Genomic DNA, 20512 nt, shown 5'->3' with positions numbered 1-20512 from the left:
GACTTAGTGTGAGTGCCGAAAGGGTTTGCCTACTCACTTCGGCCTCCAGACAACCACCCAGAGAAGAAATTTGTGTCTATAAAAGACACCTTTGCTAACAGCACTGACTGGCACTGGTCCACGGAGGTAAAGGAAGAAAGAAACCAAATTTTCTTCAGTGGGAGACTTTTAGTAGATTTATTCTATCCACCAGAGAAACATGGACACACAGTCACCACCAATCAGTTTACTCAATTTTCTATGTGGAGAGGAGTAACGGAAGGACAAGGGGCAAGGTGTGTTACCCTAATAGACCTCCGTCCACACAGAAACTTGAAACCAGGGGAAAGAAGGTTCCTTGTGACCTTGTCATTCATATTTCTCACTGAGCATTTAGTCACAGTAAAGATTTGATTAGACGTGACACATTGTCTTTTAAGAAAAGATGCCCAAGTAATCAAATAAAAATTTGTCATTTCTCCCAACTGCTGGTCAGAAATTGGACTCAATGCCATTATTAGATCCCAAATAATCAGAATACTTCCTTTGTCTCATGTATGATAGGCAGTCGGTTATTTTAATAACCTTGGTGGTGAATGAAGGTCACTCTTAGCCCACAGCACCTTCACTGCTGAATCGTCCCTCGGAACAGAATTGGGTTGTCATTTCAGTCATGTAGCTCCGTCTTCGTTTTATCTGGAGGAAGTAATAGCTCTCGTCCCAGCAAAGGGAAGGATGTAAACCTTTGTTTACGTCTTTCCCCCTCCATGGCCAGAACACGTTGTCACTCCAGCTGGGTCCAATTCTGAGAAACAATGAGCCTTCAATTTAAAAGTACAAGACAGCTGAACCAAAATTGGCTCTTTGAGTCGCTAAGAATCTGGACTCGTCCAGACCTAATCCAAAAGGACAAGCGAAATGTGAGCACCCCTCCAGGTGACTCAGCACCTTCTTCTCTAGGTCTCTGACTACTGCTGGGTCCCATTAGTTAAGGCCTATGAAAGGCCAGCATGAGGCCACTTTGAAGCCATTTATGGCTATCATTTCTACTGTTAGCAGGACACATCAATAGAATTGAGATTAAGGCACTCGGTCCCTTTATAACCACCAGTTTATTCCTGTCCCTTCAGCTGTGCTAGTCCCAAGGTCTAGACCCCAGATATGGTGCATTTTAATTTTGTTTTATTTCACAAGTATTTAAACTACCTTCTATGTGTGAAGCACTTTGGAAACCAGGATGTTGTCTAAGAGGGATGGAGGTAGGGGGTTTTCTGTCCCAAGAAATTTAAAATCTAGAGGGTGAACCTTTCATTAAAGCAAGACAGAATAAAATAATTGCCAAAAGATATGTAAAAGAAAAACAAATCAACGGTGGACTACAAAGGAATGAATGATTAATGCTACCCAAGGGAGCTAAGAAGTACCTCAGGAATTAGTAACATTTGAACTGGACTTTGAAGATGGAGTTGGTGGTCTTTGAGGGACCTCAGCAAATAGCACCTGTCTTCCTCATCTAAATTCTGAACAATTTGAGAAATAAAAAAAGAACTTGATGAGACCCAAAACACCAGTTTCTGTTGTTGGGCAAGTTAGCAGATACGGCTTTAAGTCTGTTGGCCAGATGGGCTTAATGGCTCCCCCAGATCAGTCAGTATCCCACAAGGAGCCTTCAGCACCCTCCACCTCAGCACACACAGCTATAGGTCCAGCGCCCCCGGGGAAGCTGGAAGACCTCATTCTTCTTCAAGAAACTGGAAGCAGGGAGAGGTACTTCCCTCTAAAAATTAGCATGGCTAGGAATCTTATATGGCGGATCCTGAGGATAGTCTGATGAGATCAGAATTAGGGTGGACAGAGGCTTCTGGAGGAAGATAAGGCTGCAGATGAAGGCTGGGGCCAGAACATGGGGAGCCTTGCCTGACATGTGAAAGGTGTGGGCTTTTGTCTATAACCCACTAAAGATGGCTCCAGAGAAGACTGTGTTTATGATGCGAACTAGCTGGGGGTGATGGTTGTCAGGGAAATCAGGATGCACTTCTGGTAGTCCACAGGAATGAGCATACCAATGAGCATAGGAACGAGGCATTTGGAATAATTCCTGATTTCATGAGAATTCCAATCAGATCTCAGTGCCCTGGAACTCAGACCAGTTGACTGAGGGGAAATTGCTTATGTCAGAAAACATCTAAAACTTTATGTGGAAATAATGACATTGTCATTCAACCTCCAAGAAATCAGGAGCCACCTGATGGTAATGCAGTGTCCTCCCTTCCCGCCTCCCTTCTGGACCCCGAGTTTTAGTGAGCAACTACCCGGTGTAGAGCACTGGGTGACATGCAGGGAATACAAAGATAAGCCTACCTAGAAGAGGAAAGAGGTGCCCAAACGTGTCAGTAATGAACTAAACCTCCGGGATGAAAGGTACTATGAGGATGTTTTTATTTACAACCAAGTCACTGACGGATAAAGTTATAAAATATACTCACTGGCATGGGCGTTTAACAAAAGCAGATGCTATGAGGCAACACAAGTGAGAATGGTTCATTCTGCCCAGGGGGGTGAGAGGGGAAGGGGCTTGGGAGGACTTGTCTTTGAACCTGAGAACTGCAGGGTGAGTATGAGTTCCTCACAGACAATAAGTCAAAAAGAACATTCCTTAAAGAGAGAAGAGACCTTTTCACATTTGGGGTGGGAAGAAGTAATTGCAGCCTGTCTTAACTGATACAAAGAGGGTTTTTTGTTTGTTTTTTGGAAGGGCAATTTAATACACGTGTCACCATTTTGCCATTACCTGCAATATTTCTCTTTCCTATCGCCTCCCTCGCCTCCCACCTCTGTCCTGCCCTGGGGGCTGGGTCTTTCCAGGCTTTGTTCAATCCATAATTCCCTGGGCTGCTCTGCTGCCTGCTAATTCCACCAAGAAGCCAAAGGAACTTTGGCTGTGGACCTAGATCCTGGCACATTTATAGGGGACGATAGGCAAAGTATTGTAAAGTAAAATAAGTTAGAACCATTCTGATTACCTTACATTTGAGAAGGCAGGGGATGCCTTTTGATGTGGGTTTTGAACAGAGTAGAAACGAAGAAGCCTCTAGCTTTGTCTGGGCGACTTTTCTTGTAGACTTAGATCAATCACATTAAAACATTCAGCCTGCAAACAATGGCCTCAAAGAAAACACTGGCTCTTTCCTTTTATTAAAGTGATACTTGCCCCGCAGCCCCTGGGACTGGCTGGTCCCTATTTATTGAAAGAATTCACAGAGAATGTGACTTGGATGTCCTGGTAATATGTGAACATTAATAGCACGATATTTCAATCAGAGCTGGCTGGCCATGAGGGGATGGCTGTTTCCCATTGACTAAGTCAAAGGCCAAGTTACTTTATTAGCATATAATAGACTTGGAGTCAGTTTATGGGTTTTGTTATCTGGTGTTTACATTGTTGTCCAACCCACAGAACTCAAAAGGCTTTCTAAGCTGATCAAAGCACCAAGGAGAGGCCCAAGGTAGAAGGCATTTGGGGAGTAATGCAAAAAGTCACCAAACCCCCCCCTCCAGAAAGAGTCACCTACCCCAAACCAGAAAGTTTTAGCCTTTCAGATACAAGATTTAAAAAAAAAAAAATGTCTTCCTAAGCTTATTATTGGTCCATGTGAGAGAACATTCAAACTTTGGAAAAATATGTTTCAAATAATTTGTAGAGCATACTTTTGGTTTAAACATATGAAATGCATTTATTTTTCTTTCCTCCTCATGAATATTTACATATACTTAAAGTAGAAATCTTGCATAAGCTTAATAAATATAAATAAGAATCTTTATATGTGTTTGTTTAACCATATGGCCCTCAAGTGTCAGACTCTGTTCTACATGTTTTATAAATACTGACTAATTATAAATCTCTCTCTCCCTCTCTCTCTGTCTGTCTCTCTGTCTCTCACTTACATACACACACCACACACCCTTTCACTCCCCTCACTCAGATCATATAATCCATTCTCTGTGGTACCCCCTACCCTTTCCTTTCTTCCCACATACATTCTTCTCAGCTTGGTTAAACACCCTTCAGGATCCCACCAGAGCTACAGCTCACAGAGGCTTCACTCCCACCAGCCCACTTTATAGTTACTCACTCCAGGCCTAGGGATTTCCACTCCAATTCCAGGAAGGGAAGTGTGGCCCACTGCAGCTCTGAAATCCTCTAGTCCAACTGCTTTGAAAGAAGCTAAATAAGGCCAACCTTCTATGGATGGGTCAGTTCTCTGACAGGGGAGTGTGGACATGGAGGACATGACACGTGTGGTGTGGTACACATGCCACAGTGTACCGTGGCTGGCCTACAGGATGCCTCACTTAATCCACTCATGCACCCTCCCAGTATGTCCTTATTTCTGATGACCAGACAGAAAATCAAAGCAAGAAAATCTCCAAGAAAAGCCAGCCAGTGGGAGCTAGTCCAGCATTCCCATGAAATACCGGTAGCATGGATAACGCTTAAAATAAATGAGTTCAACAGTATTGAAAAGAGGCTGGACAAAAAGGGTTTTGCCACATTAATTTCATAGATTTTGCATTCTCTGTCCCCAGGAAAAGAAAGGCTACACCACCAGCTTTCAATCATTTATCACTAGGAGAGGCTTTCCCATTAATTCGAACTCTGTATCTTTGGTGTCTTAACAACCACCTGTCTCCAGCCAAATTTGCTGAGATTAAATGGCAAGATAAAATACAATGTGTGTTTATCTGGCATACTGGCATTAGCTGTAAACAGGAAGGACTGTATAGGGAGGGGACCCATTACATTGAATATCAGTAAGGGAATTGCCATAGGAATTGGTGATGGCCAGAAAGGACATTTAAGAAATTCGCATTCTTTTCCCACTGCCTAATCCTAAAGGGAATTGGAAAGTTATACGTTGGGAAGTCCCAACCACCAGGAAAGACCCCAGTCATCTTTCCAGGAATTTCCTTCCCACTCAAGAACCGTAAGCATTCACAAGTGAAGCATCTTGTTGTATGTGGCTTTATTTTCGCTGCCTAAGAGTTTGTGCAGTATTTTGTATCTCCAAATGCTTTCCTAAGCATCAATTTAGGTGCAGAATTATAGTGGCAAAAAGATATAGTAATTACAATGACGCATAGCAGTGGTTTGCAGTGGGTTTGGTGTTGACCAATTGTTATACCACCATGATTCACCAACAGATAATTAATTGGGTTTATTACTCATTTCAAGGAAGGCCAGCCACATTCCAGTTATAGTTCTGTTGTCTTGAGTAGATAGTATATCCTACCTCTAAAACATGAAGGCAATATCCAAAACATCTGCTCCACAGAAGACTGAGAAGATCTTTTCAGAAGAAGGAAAGGTGTTTTCTTATGTCATTTTCTAGAGTTTTTTCTTATGTCATTCCCTAGATATTTTCTTGGGCTCACCCTGTTCCTTGATAGCTCAACCATTTCCAATTACGTTTCCTTTCACAAAATACAGCATATTAAAATACTCTCTTTCTGGACTGTAATATTCTATAGTTGTTCCTAAATATTCAAGGGTTATGAATCTTCCTAATTATAAGAAGCACCTTAATAAACTTAATAAACAAGAATAGCTTTGAGTGTTGTCAGTTGAATACAAGTGATTACCAGATTTACGTCCTTTTCATAAATCTATCCACAATTTCTCTGACCATAAAAGAGATACACTAAATAGATAAGAACTTCAAGAATCTCACTTTGAACCTATCTGTTGAAAGTTGTGTATTACGCAAACTTCAGCCATTACTACTTGAGTGGGCAGAAAATTGGTGTCTGTTAAAATGAGGCAAACAGCTTACTGCTTATCTTCCCATCACTATAGTAACCACTAAGACCCTCCAAGTCCGTGCAAGGTTCTGTTTGAGAAATGCAAAATCTTGGGCAATTGCTGAGTTTTTATGGCTTCATTATGTGGTCCAAATATAGGAGATAGTAGATAGTGTTCTGTTGGTAGAGTCAACCAGTGAACCAAAGACCAGGCAATTCAAGTAAGAAGTTGGATGAAGGGGATATGTCCAATGCTTTAAAATTATATGCCAATTTTAATTACGCAACTTTAAAATTGTGAAATATAAAATATACTGGTAAAATCCTACCATATGCATAATTTCAGAGCGTGTGAATTCTCCACACAAACTTCCAAATCATCAAGAGTCACATAATCCCAGAGGTGGCAAGGCCAGGGTATTACGTGTGTTCATGTTATTGCTACACAATTTTAGGGGCTTGACAGAAAGGCCCACCCACCATTGGCAGACTTAGTCTTGAATGCATTAAGATCTTTGGGAAGTCGTCTCTCATGGAGAGTTTGAACCTTCCTTTCTACATGGTCTCTCCTATAATAACCACCTAATCTGTGGCTTATGTCATGATGGCCTACCTAAGATCAACATTCCATACTCCATCCTCATGTAAATATGAACAATTTCCAACATAAAATAAAATATTCCTTAGGCCCATAGGCATTTTAGATCATATATGGTGATGTTGACATAAAACCAAAGTGTTTCTTTCCTTTGATCAAACCTATCATATTATCCAGGCATTTCACTACAACTTGTGAATGTTTTCACAAGTGTCTGAACTGATCATAGATTGCAATCTCAAGTCAGCCCCAAGAAAGGAGGTGGGGGAAGCCTTTTGGAATTTTAAGACATTCTCCTATTCCTGCTACCTCCCTTCCTCACAACACCCAACCCAGTTTTTGCTTCAGCCAAATTTGATACTTTCTGCCTTACTGGGAGCCCAAGCTAAAGGACATTGAAGCGAGAACAAAATGTGACAGAAGACCAAGAGGTTATCTTCTGCAAAGAACAGTGAACTGGGGTTCAGTTTGTAATTTGAAAGCCCTAGGTCAACCTGGAATGTTGTCAAATCCATTAACCAACCCACAGTTTCGAAGGCTATGCTTCTAGCTACAACATTGCAAAAGCTTGAGAGTGTGGCAAGCATCTTGCTTCTTCCTGCTTAAGCAACTCCACATTACTCTAAAATTAAATTGTAATGGAAATCTTTTGGATTTCAAAGGAAAGCCTTTGGTTATAGTAGAAAACGAAAAATTATTGTGATCAACTAAGGTATTTACCTATTTTTTCCCCAAAGCACAGGAAATGTATTCACAAAAAAAAAAAAAAAAAAAAAAAAAAAAAAGTCCCTGAGGGCTCTAGATAAAATGAAAAAAGTTTCCTGAATAATAGAGGTTATAGCTTTTAAAACTATAAATCTGAACAACTATTTTGTGTGTGTGTGAATGGCTAGTAGGTTTAGCTGAGCATGGTATAAATTTGCAGTTATCTTCAAAGGAATTTATATTAATTTTGTTATGGGCATGAAGAAAATAGTAGCAGGCCATGTGAATCAAGCTGAATATGCAGTGGATTCCAGAAAGAAAAATGTTTTCTTTATGTCCTAAACAGAAAATGTATTCTTCTTGGTAGTTTAGAAGCTTTTTTTTTTTTTTTAACTAAAGAGGTCATATACTACAGAGTCTAATTTTTGTATTTGTGACTATCTCTAGGGTATTTTTTTTTTAAGATTTTTTTTTTTTTCTGACAGAGATCACAAGCAGGCAGAGAGGCAGGCAGAGAGAGGAAGGGAAGCAGGTTCCCTGCTGAGCAGAGAGCCTGATTTGGGGCTCGATTCCAGGACCCTGGGACCATGACCCAAGCCGAAGGCAGAGGCTTTAACCCACTGAACCACCCAGGCACCCCCAAGAGAGAGATCACAAGTAGGCAGAGAGGCAGGCAGAGAGAGGGGGAAGCAGGCTCCCCACTGAGCAGAGAGCCTGATGTGGGGCTTGATCCCAGGACCCTGAGATCATGACCTGAGCCGAAGGCAGAGGCTTTAACCCACTGAGCCACCCAGGTGCCCCTCTAGGGTATTTTTAATATCCTGTGTCCAAAATGTAACTTGGAAACTTAAGTGTGAATAGAAGAAATAAAATGAGAGAGAACGAAGAGAAGGGTGATGTCCTACAGACAGTGTGTTTGCTGTGGGAGTGTAGCCCGTCAGTGTACCTGAACAGCAACAGTGTGACAGAGTTCCCTTGGGCATAGAGTTTCACTTGAAAACCCATTCCAGATCATCTCTCACAGGGCTTCAAAGAATAATGTGCTTAATTTAGGGTGGAGTTTTATAAGGGTCCACTTGCAGGATTTTCATGAGTCACTCTCAAAGATCCGTATACCCTTGAAATTGCATAGACACACTTTTTTGACTATCCCTATGTGTATTTATTTTTCTGGAGAAAAGAGTCACTAGCTTTCATCAGAGTCACAAAAGTATTCGAAGACCCTTGTCTCCAAAAAAATGGGCTAAGGACCACTGCTTTTGTGCATTACTGATTATTTGATGTCATTTTCTTGTCTCAGAAACAAGGGCGGGGTGTGTGTGTGTGTGTGTGTGTGTGTGTGTGTGTGTGTGTGTGTGTTTCCTGACAGAAAGACTTAATGTTACCATATTCTGGAAGTTTACATAAAGCATGAAATTTTTAGATATAGCCTCTTTCTCTACCTCCCATAACTAAGAAATTCAAGAGTACTTTATTTTAGACAGTAAGTACTTTATTTTAGACTATAAGAGCTTTTGTTGTCTATGGAACAAATTTCCATGTATTATCACTGTAGGAAATGGAAGAGAATTTGGAGGCCAGATATAATCAGAACTGTTGAAAAAGGAGATGATATCTTGATACTTCATCCAATTTTTAACACTGGATATATACTAGCATGGATATAATAATAATATAAATTAATATAGTTTTTCTCATCCTTGTGATTGATAATGGCTTCATTCCAAATATAGGAAATTTGATCATCTTAAATGTGTCTGTGTTTCTACGGTTACAACAATTTGATAAAAATACTGATATGAAGTCATTTGACAGTTTATTGCTCTCAAGTCACCCTATGAAAATTGATCCTTTGGAGGGGATCCTATGTATCCCCTCAAAGGGAAGAGAAGTTTCCAGCTGTCTTGCTGTTGTCTGGTAGGTTGTAGATGACTGGAAATTCTAGAAGGCTCATTCTAAGACTTCGTTCTCCATGAGATCATTGAGTGGATCACAATTGGTTTGTAAGTCAGAGTAAAGATTCCACCGACAGAATCAATGCCCAAGATCAGAATTTGGCAAATGCCTCTCTTGGAAGATCCTAGAATGAATCTAAATATATCATTTGGTATAAAACAGCTAGAATGGCGTATTACTGTTCCTTGATATGAAGCCCTACAATACATGTACTAACCCAAGGAAAAGGGAAAAATTAGATATCATAGTTCTTTGGGAAATGCCTCATAAAAATTTTAGATATTGGAAAAGAGACCCTTTTCTAACATGTATGAAAATACAAATCCATGTAGGGATGGGTATTTCCTATGTCAGCAAATTCTCTTCGTAAACAAGTGTGCTGTATTAACATTTCAAGTTAGCCCTTGATTTTCAAAGAGCCTTTCAACAGGAACTTACTTAATCCTCAGGATCACCAGTGGGGAAAAAATCTCCTTCATAGACATGTAAATGGAAGGTTTTTTTTTTAAGATTTTATTTATTTATTTGACAGAGATCACAAGTAGGCAGAGAGACAGGCAGAGAGAGGGGGGAAGCAGGCTCCCCACTGAGCAGAGAGCCCATGCGGGGCTCAATCCCAGGACCCTGAGATCATGACCTGAGCCAAAAGCAGAGGCTTTAACCCACTGAGCCACCCAGGCGCCCCATAAATGGAGTTTTAAAGGGATATTTTGTCTGAATCATTAATGGCCTTTGAGCCCAAGGGGAGCCGCACTGACCTTTTGCTTCCTTCTTCCCGCTTCCCTCCCCTTGGACCTAAAGGAGGAATTTTCAAACGTTCTCCATCCACAGGAACATCCAATCACACATGGGTCATCCGTCTCCTGTAATTCCCTCTGGAGTACAAAAAGAAATCTTGGGACCCACAATCATCATTTTCTTGCATTTTTAATATGTTGATTTAAAAATAGCACCCATTTTTGTGTAACTGACATTGTGGACCATTCCTTTAAGATGAAAATCAAACCATGAAAAACACTGACTTAGTGAAGAGAAGTCCCCAGGATACTGATAATACTGTAGAAGTGTAACAGGTCACCCACGTTAAACACAATCCCTTCTTAATGGAGCAAGAAATACTATTATTTCTCACAGGGCAGCAGTTTCTGGATAAAAGGGGGGGGGAAAAACCCACAACAGGAGGGGGCAAGGGAAAAACTGAGATGACTAAAGTCCTTTTTTTTAGTTCGTATTTACAGAAGTGGTACAGAATCTTGATTATTTCTTTTTTAAGATAGCTTCTCTGTATAACACCATCTCATTTTTTTTTTTTAAACCATCTCATTTTTATGGTACTGCTCAATTCCTTAACTATTCTGGGAAGGTAAAGAGTGAGAAAATGCTGTGTGATACCAAAATGAGCAAAAGAAGTAGTTCGATGAACCGTGATGACACTTGGAGAGGTCACTTGAAAATGAACTTCATTTCTTTTTCATGGTCGTCTCTCATGGACATTCGTTTTTAATACTCGTCTTTAATATGTTGGGTTGAACCCTATGTGACTGCTGATGTTAGGGCAAGTTTTACATCTTTGAGCTCACCATGAATCGCTGAAATACTTTAGAAAAGGTCTGGGACACCCCAGAATTCAACAACTGAATTCAACACCTGTTTCCGGACCGCCCACCATGTGCCTAGTGCCTTGCTCAGTGGTGAGGACACAGTAATGGCAAGAGGCAGATGGCAGATGCCATGTCTCCCGGATTCTTTATCATGACTACTATGCTGTTAAGAACCCATAATCCAGAAGATCATTTATGGTCAGATGTACATAGACCCCCCCCCAATGTAGCCAGTAGTTGACTCAACAAGTGTAAATTTGTCCCCAGCTGATTTTAATAATCTTTAATAAAGGGAACCTTTCAGGTGTTTTCTTAGCACTGTGATGACATCAGGGATCTGACCTGTTTTAAATTCCCATTTTCCACGTAAGAAACTGAACCACTGGGTACATAGGAGACTTGCTTAAGGTCACATTTAGCTTCCAGTCTTCCGGTTGCTGACTCAGGACTTCATCTACTAACCTTCCTTCCTCTCTCTCCTCACCCTGTGCACACACACCCCGCCCCCGGAAAGTAGGGTGGTGGGTGCCTTCACCGGCCCCAGCACCCCGGGAGCTCTGTCCGGGGAGAGGGCAAAGTCAGATAGACTCTGTGGTGGGAAGATTCTGCAAAAGGATTTTCTGTACAATTTTTGCTCCGTATTTTTTCCCTTCATATGTTGTTATCTCCCCCGTGCTCAGTAATTTTAGTTTGTGCTTTTTGTTTCCCTTTTTTGTTTCTTTGGTTTGCTGCTTTGTGTTCTTTTCTCTTTTTTTTTCCTTTTCTTTTCCTTTTTTAATGCAGGAATCGGTCAAGGTGTTCCAGTGGTGGCGCTCATTGTGGAAGGAGGACCCAATGTGATCTCGATTGTCTTGGAGTACCTTCGAGACACCCCTCCAGTGCCTGTTGTTGTCTGTGATGGGAGTGGACGGGCATCTGACATCCTGGCATTTGGGCATAAATATTCAGAAGAAGGCGGGTAGGTAATTTACCAGGCCCTGTAAGAGACCTTTGAGTACAAAGCCTGTGTTCAAAGCTCTGAAAGATGGTATCCATTGATGGAGATGTTTGGTCTGGGAAGGTGGTAGGGAAGATATTCTAGATGTCCTATGAAGTGAGAAATTCCATGAAAACCCCACTAGACCAGACTAATAAGGAAGAAAAAAAGGGAAAGAGGGGTCATAGCACGTCTCTTCTCTTCATTTCTTCTCTCTTCTGCTCTTCCCACTATGGAGAAGCAGGGACTGGGTTTGAACACATAAAGGACAGCTAATCCAGACCCTATGGTTCATGCAAGAACCTTGGGAGAAGCTGGGATGTGCAGCTTTCAGGTTCAGCCTCCAAATACCAGCTTCACCAAACCGCTGCATGTTTACAAAGGCCAAAGGTTTACCAAAATTTTGGGTGGCCTGTGCTGTCAAATCCTTCTAGATCAGCTCAAAAAGCAGAACCTCTAACCACTCTGGTCCTCTGTACGTCCTTCCTGGCCTCCTGCCCATGAACTTTCCTTGGTCTATCTGTCCCCTGTTGGTATTTTCAACAGTCCAAAGCCCCAACCCCAAGAAGGACCTCCCTTCCCGCCTTCCCTACCAATCTGAGGTCCCACCTAGGGAGTGGTAAAAATCCAAGCACTCGCGTATTATTGATCAAAGTAGCTCATCCTGAGGTGTGAATAAGTTTAAGGAAGAAAACTCAGGAGGAGTCATTTAATTTATTTATTTTTACTTATTTTTTGTTTGTTTTTTTAAATTTTTTTATAAACATAGAATGTATTATTAGCCCCAGGGGTATAGGTCTGTGAATCACCAGGTTTACACAGTTCACAGCACTCACCATTATTTTTTTTTTAAAGTTCTTATTGATTTACATAATCTTGTACCCAGCATGGGGCTCAAGCTCACAACCCCAAGATTAAGAGTTGCACGCTCTTCTGACAGGGGCAGCCAGACACCCTGGTCATTGAATTTTTAAATATGGAAGTTTCTCACCTAATCAGTTCTCCTAACCCATGAACCTGGTGGGAGAAAGGAGCCCCAGAGGAGATGGGATCTTTTATTTATCCCTTTTACAAACATACACAAAGTGCCCACTGGGCACCACACACGCAGATAGGAAAAAGCATAACAACTCTTCCTAGCCTCCGAGAGCTCCTAGGAAGTCTAATAGGTAGACAAGTCTAATAATAGTGAGTGACTGGTGAGCTTGCCCAGTACGGGACACTCCATGCCCCACCGTCCGCCAGGTGGCCATTCACACAGCACCCTGTCCTGGCAAGTGTACAGACCTGAATCCAGGAGAGTCAGGGGCCCTCCAGCTAACAAGGCATACAGGGACAGTGATTTCAGGACCCCTAAAGCTTTCAATATGAAAAACACAAAAACAAAAGCCAATATTCATAAGCATGAAATTGGAGTTTGCTTCCTGGCAAATTGATACTACTTTTCTGTTCTCCTTTCAGCATAAATATTGGTCCATTCTCTAGCTAAAAAACTCAAAAGAACACTAGCCCGAAAGCCTCCATGTGGGTTACGAGCCAGAGCTCAGGATCCTCAACTGTGCTTTGATTTTATTAAAAATTTAGCCATAGTGCTCAGTGATTGACATACAGCAACGCGTTCCTTTCGCAAACATACCAGAAGAATTTACACAATTTTTAGCTTTGGCTTCCTTTCTGCCTTCCCAGTGCTTGTAATCACCGTACAGTGTTTCCACAAAGTAGACATGAGGTTGCGTTGAGAATGCACATTTCCTTTTCAGAAAATTCATGGAGAAGTAAGCTACGGATCTCAGCATTTCAGGTCTTCTAGGTCTGTGCGCAGTGAAGGTCTGGGTCCAGGGCCTCCTTTTTGTCCTATTATGGGTTGTATACTTTGAAAATGTTACAGTTTTTTGCTCAGTTGCTCTTCCTGATTCTGTTTTGTATGTAGGGAAATGGTACACGCCTTAGAGCTTGGGCGGGAGGGACAGAACCGGGGGGACAGATGCACAGAGAAGTTATGTGCTTGCCCACGATCCCAGGTCAGGACTCTTCCTGGTCTATTACAAAAATTCACTGAAATGGATTTTGTGGCATCTGCCTTCATGTTTCTTATGTAGTACTTCAGTGGTCCTGTTGTTTGGCTGTAGGTGCACTTAAGTTCCCTTTAGCGTCCCCTTTGCATTGTAATTTCGTATTTTTTTATATTATTCTATGTAGTCCCAAAAGATAAAATCAGTGCATTCCTGGCTGTAAACCAGTGTTCAAGCTGACCAGTGCGGGTTCCTCTTTTCCCCCCGACTTTCCTTAAAAAAAAAAAAAAAAATTAAGTTTTTACCTAAATTCCAGTTAACACATAGTATAATATTAGTGTCAGGCATCATATAGATAGATTTTTTTCCTTCCCCTGACCCAGACCCAAATAAGAGTCAGAATACCATGGCCTTTTAACTTTAATTGGCAATTCTAGTTTTAAAGCCAAAGTTTAGTTTTAGCTCTGTTTTTTTTTATGACCAGTGTGCAAAAGCGTAGTCTATGTGGGATGTGTACAAACATATAAACCAAGTGGATCATCAAAGAATTAACCAGTGTGAAGATGGAGAATTAAGATCTAATTTCTAACCTTGGGAATTATTAAAATTAAAACTTAAAAAATTTTAAGAAACACTTAGAAACAGTTATTAAGAAAATACAAACTTCAAGAGAAACTTTATATTTGCCAACCCAAATATACAAGTCTGCATTTATTTACTTTATAGGCTATTAAAGTAGAAGTATGCTCTTGCTCCAGGAAAGCAGTTATAAATTTATCCTGATCAAATGAATTCGTGACGTTGCTCTGTGTCATTTGAATAACTGCCAGAATTAATCATGTTTATTTCGCTTGAATAAGACGTTGTCTAGCCACACATGTGTAGCTGATTTTAAAAAGCACTTCCAAGGAACAGTATTTTACAGGAGTGTGTTTTCTTTATGCTGAAAAAACAAACAAACAAACAAACAAAAATGAGCCCATCTCCAACTACATTCACCAAAAATTTCTTTTTTGATTGCCAAAAAGTCCAACAGAGTTGCGATATATTTCACTACAAATAAATATAAATGTGTAACTATATGTTCAAATAGACAAACATATATAAATAAATGGGTATAATTGTACATATAAAATTGATTATAGAAAACACCTTGTTACTAAACCTGAATCAGAGTTTGGAGTCATTGATTTTTGCTTTTTGGGTTTTTGTTTTTTTTTTTTTGGTTATTCAAATATGCTTTAAAATGTTTTAAACTCATTTACAGATGGTTAGATAAATAATACAGGTCCAAAGACTGGTAAATATGTATATTCAACTCTAAAGCTTTTCATTTTATAATCTTAAAGAAGTGAATGAAATTTACATACCTTCTGGTTTAACTTTTGTGAACTTGCTATTTTGCCTTTAAATTCCCTGTTATTAACCACCTTCCAAGAATATGAATTTGAAATGGCATCACTTTGGAAGCAAATTATAATTGGCAAAACTAATTAACTTTTGTAGATGAGATTACTGGTGATAGAGGAAGATAGGCTCTATCTATTCCCACACAAATGGCTCTCTGCTCTATGGCACAAGCTCCCCCCAAAATGGCCAAATTCTCTTTTTCCCTTATTGTCCTACTAGATTTTCTATTTCTCATCTGTCATAGTTTAAAATGAGTCACAGATCACTTTCCCTAACTAATTTCATTCCTTAAAAATCTTACCAATTTTTTTTTTCTGACTCATGAATGACTAAACACTGCAAACAGAAACAGATTAATGCCACCCAGGAGCATTAGATTGGATTACCTACATTTTCTTTTCTTTTTTTCTTTTTAAAAGATTTTATTGGGCGCCTGGGTGGCTCAGTGGGTTGAGCCGCTGCCTTCGGCTCAGGTCATGATCTCAGGGTCCTGGGATCGAGTCCTGCATCGGGCTCTCTGCTCAGCTCTGCTCTGCTCTGCCTACTTGTGGTCTCTGTCTGTCAAATAAATAAATAAAATCTTTAAAAAAAAAAGATTTTATTTATTCATTTGACAGAGAGAGACAGCAAGAGAGGGAACACAAGCAGGGGGAGTGAGAGAGGGAGAAGCAGGCTTCCGCTGAGCAGGGAGCCTGATGCAGGGCTCCATCTCAGGGTCCTGGGATCATGACCTGAGCTGAAGGCAGATGCTTAGCAACTGAGTCACCCAGGCACCCCAATGACCTACATTTTCAAATACTAAGATTTAGTACTAAGATTCCACTTTTTGCTGCTGACCAAGGAAGCCAACCAACATCACGCATTGTCAGGAACACCTTTCAGGGGATAGGTGCCTGCAGCTGAAGTCAGAGGTTGCTTGAAAATTCGTAATCTAAGTTTCAGATTGCAGAGAAACATGGTCTAGCTCATTTATCAGTCAGTGAGAACGAGTCAGCGTGAAAAAGGCATCTGAATACATGCGCATTCTGAGATGATGTTCCTCGTTCCTCTGGGTTTTATCGCCAATCCTTACATTTATTTTGGTGTCTTTTCCCCATACGTAATTATATGGATTTAGATTTTTAGAGTACCTAGGACAAGAAGCGGGACCTGTGATAGCAGAAAGCCTTACAGATCTTAAGTAGTCTCTGGATAACTTTTGGGAAGTTACCAGTGGGACAGACACCAGGACTCTTCCCATTGTTCTGTGTCAGTGGAATTTGTAGTAGATATGGTGGAGAAACACTGAGGAATGGCCTTCTCTTGAGGACAGGAATAAATTTTTAAAAAATCAAATGAATCAAATAAAAATTCTGATCTTCCCTCTTTTGGCCTATCTTGAGGACAGGAATAGATTAAAAAAAAAATCAAATGAATCAAATAAAAAATCTTATCTTCCCTGTTTTATGGGAGTTTAATAAAGGTCCCTTTATTTTTTTGATTAGCTGAGCTGAAGGCATAAATGGAAGGCAAAGTGGAGATGAATAAGGAAAAATAGGTTGCATGGCTTCCCATTTTATCTCTGTCCTAGCACAGATATAACAAAAGTTTGTTTCTCTCCAAGTACGCATCAAAATGGCCAAAATTAGGAGGAAGTTGCCAGAAAACTAGCCATTTTAGAAATCCAGGTGTGGTCTGTATCCCTAGGGCATATCACTCTGTGCGATGGTTACTAATGCTTTCTTCTGCTCCTTGAGATTTCCATCTAAGGCTGAAGGCTGTCACAGCCCTATCATTTGTCTCTATGAGATCTGCTGAAAGGAGGTAATTGATCTCGGTGGTTTGTATCCCAGTATGATTTAGACATAATTGGAATGTCAAGTGAGAAATAAGGAAACAAATATCAAGCATGCTGACTTCAAGTGTCCATTTCAGTTTCCATTAATTTCATCTTACCTTGTCTCTTTTCTAGAATTTTCTGTAAGAGATTAGCCTGTCAAAACTTGAGTCTGTTTTGTAACTTTCCGAGAAGGAAGGAAAGAAAGTTGGAAACATGTTGTACAGACAAAGGATATTGGGGGCTTTATTTATAAAAAGCGTTGTTTTTGTAAACGTTTCTAAGTTAACATTTATGCATAGGACTGCTAGAGAATGAGCAAGACATGGTCCTGTCAGAGATTCTAGAATGGAGATTAAAACATAGGCATAAATACAGATAACTAGAAGGTCACATGTGCTGTGATAAATGTACAAAGTGTTTCAAGAGCCCAGAGGACAAAGTACTTGAGTGTGGCATTCCTCCCAAAAATCTATTCAGTGGAACAGCCTACGTTAATTACACACAAAATGGCAATATAATGACTCTGTTGCTCCTGTTCTCCTTTTTCCCTTAAAAACTGGATCCAAACTGAGGATCAGCCTGATTGACCAAGAAAAAGCTAACACTTGACCCTCTTTTATGTAGCTCAACACAAAACAAAGAATCAGTCTGCATGGTATTGAAGGAAAGTCAATAAAAGGGATAATTTTATGAGATAGTGTGTTTGGAGGTCTGTATACATGTTATTACATTGAATTTATATATACTCAAATTTATATATCTTTAAATATGTTACATAGAATATGAGATATATTAATTATATATTTCTATAACTATAATTCAAATATATTAATATATAATATATTTACATATTATAAATATAATTTAAATCTATTTATATACCAATATTCTGTTTTTATATTGATATTATTACATATTGATCATATTAATATATTTTATATTATATATTTATATATGGAATTTCTATATTTCAATTTAAATGACAAATTAATAAAATTAATTATGTATAATTAGTATGTGTGTGTATATACACACACGTGTGTGTGTATATATATACACATATATTTATATATGGAATTTCTATATTTCAATTTAAATGACAAATTAATAAAATTAATTATATGTATAATTAGTATGTGTGTGTATATATATACACACACATACACTAATGCCTGTAATTATTAAATTGCAATTTTTCAATTTTTACATTGCAATTTTTCCCTCATGAAATATATTACAGATATTGCTGTATAGATACCTGTGTCATTGTCTCCCCAGTTCCAGAAAGCTGGAGTAGCTTCATTTATTAAAAATAAAATATGGTTACTTGATCCATCCATGCTGTGTCAACATGGAGAGGATGAAGCATTAACTTTAAAACAATTACCTAGCATTTATGGAAGAAAGTACTAGTGAGGGGAGAAGTTTTACTGATCTCAGTTGGTCAGTCAGTTCTCCTATTGATTAAATTTGCTTTAGAATTGCTCAGCTCCAAGCTGGTAAACTGTGGCCTTGAATATAAACAGCAGACAGAAGAAAAAAAAAAAAAACCAACACAGAGCTGAGTAATCCATTATGATAAACCAATCCTTTTCAGAGAACCACTGCCCATGACTTTTAGACAGCCCATCAATGCCAAGTGAAGATTTCAAAGGATGGATTAACTATGTTCCTCTGAGATTTGGTTAGCTAACTTCTTGACCACTTATTACACAGAAGACATTGAAAATAGGCATAATAATCCTGATTCAGTGTGCCTGGGCTGGGTTGCAGGAAACTGTCCTTGAAACCAAAATCCCAGTGATGCTGGGGGCTCAGTCAGTTAAGCATCTACTCTTGACTTCAGCCCAGGTCATGATCTCAGGGTCTTGGGATTGAGCTCTACGTAGAGCTCCATGCTCAGCAGGGAGTCTACTTGAGATTCTCTCTCTCCCTCTTCCTCTTCCCCTTCCCCTACTTGTTGGCTTGTTCTCTCTAAAAAATAAATCTTTAAAAAAAAAAAAATCCCAGTGATTCCAACCAGAGTGGTCCATGGACCACACTTGCAGAAACTCTTAAATGTATATGAATGAGCTTTGTCTTCATATTTCCCTGATGTTTTCAGAAAGAGCTTCATCACTTTCTACATGTCATGCGTGTACTGGGCACACCAGCCATTGCTCTGTTACCACAAGCACTTTGTACCCACTGCCAATTTTTGTCTCTGGAACCCAGTTGACTTGAAAAGTTTATTTAGCAAGGATCACCTCATTTATTTCTTGATCACAGCTGTTTTTGGTTCCAAACATCTGTTAGACTTGAAAATCTCTCCCTTGAAGGGAAAGCTTTGCCACAGAAATGCTTGTTTTGACAGGACTGGTAGATTACTCTGTTCATATTTACATGGACTTCTTAAGGGCCTTCAGTTCATTTCCTCCTTTCTTTTGAAAATGATTTTCTGACTAGGTCAAAATGGATGACTAATTTCAAAAGAGAAAAGAAGAGAATGAGAAACGTAAAGGTATTTAGACCCAAAATGGTGCTAGTTGTGAAGCACAGCTTTCTTTGCTGTGGAAAATGCCACAGAGAGTCATCAAGGCCACTATGTTCAGCATTAGAAGGGCCTGGCTCATTTACCTTAGACTTCATAATTGCAGGGGATAACCCTTTAAGAGTCCCAATTTTCCACATGCCTGTAGCATTGATTTTCACTTTTTAAAAGCCCTTGGGTCCCTTCTCATATGGAACCTCAGAAGTACAATATATAATGAAAATACAGAAAGGGAAATTAGACAATCAGTCCCATTTACTATAGCACCAAGAACCATAAGATACCTGGGAATAAACCTAACCCAAGAGGTAAAGGCTCTGTACTCAAGGAACTACAGAACACTCATGAAAGAAATTGAAGAAGACACAAAAAAGATGGAAAAGCATTCCATGCTCATGGATTGAAAGAATAAACATTGTTAAAATGTCTATACTGCCTAGAGCAATCTATACTTTCAGTACCATCCCGATCAAAATTCCACCGACATTCTTCAAATAGCTGGAGCAAACAATCCTAAAATTTGTGTGGAACCAGAAGAGACCCTGAATTGCTAAGGAAATGTTGAAAAAGAAAAACAAAACTAGGGGCATCGTGTTGCCTGATTTCAAGCTTTACTACAAAGCTGTGAACACCAAGACAGCATGGTACAGCTCAAAAACAGACACACAGACCAGTGGAACAGAGTGGACAGTCCAGATATGGACCTGCAACTCTCTTCAACAAAGCAGGAAAAAATATACAGTAGAAAAAAGACAGTCTCTTCAATAAATGGTGCTGGGAACATTGGACAGCTATGTATAGAAGAATGAAATTCGACCATTCTCTTACACCATACACAAAGATAAACTTGAAACAGATAAAAGACCTCAACATGAGGCAGGAATCTATCAAAATCCTAGAGGAGAACATAGGCAGTAACCTCTTTGACATCAGCCACAGCAACTTCTTTCAAAACATGTCTCCAAAGGCAAAGGAAACAAAGCGAAAATGAACTTTTGGGACTTCATCAAGATCAAGAGCTTCTGCACAGCAAAGGAAACGGTCGATAAAACAAAGAAGCAAACCACAGAATGCGAGAAGATATTCGCAAATGACACTACAGACAAAAGGCTGATATCCAAGATCTA

General features: G+C 39.7%; 1 protein-coding gene across 6 annotated transcripts in view; it reads left to right on the top strand.

The window, feature by feature from the left end:
- LOC111153534 (transient receptor potential cation channel subfamily M member 3) overlaps positions 1-20512 on the top strand; it is a 486919-nt gene that overhangs the window by 296190 nt on the left and 170217 nt on the right. For all 6 annotated transcript variants that reach the window (XM_022512597.1, XM_022512596.1, XM_022512594.1 and 3 more), the window contains one exon: positions 11422-11596. In XM_022512597.1, the coding sequence (XP_022368305.1) occupies positions 11422-11596 (175 nt within the window). The remainder of the gene's footprint in view (positions 1-11421; positions 11597-20512) is intronic.

This window comes from Enhydra lutris, unplaced genomic scaffold (assembly GCF_002288905.1).
Source record: "Enhydra lutris kenyoni isolate GAN:26980312 unplaced genomic scaffold, ASM228890v2 scaffoldscaffold33, whole genome shotgun sequence".
Taxonomy (NCBI): domain Eukaryota; kingdom Metazoa; phylum Chordata; class Mammalia; order Carnivora; family Mustelidae; genus Enhydra; species Enhydra lutris.
This window is presented reverse-complemented; position numbering and strand designations above follow the sequence as displayed.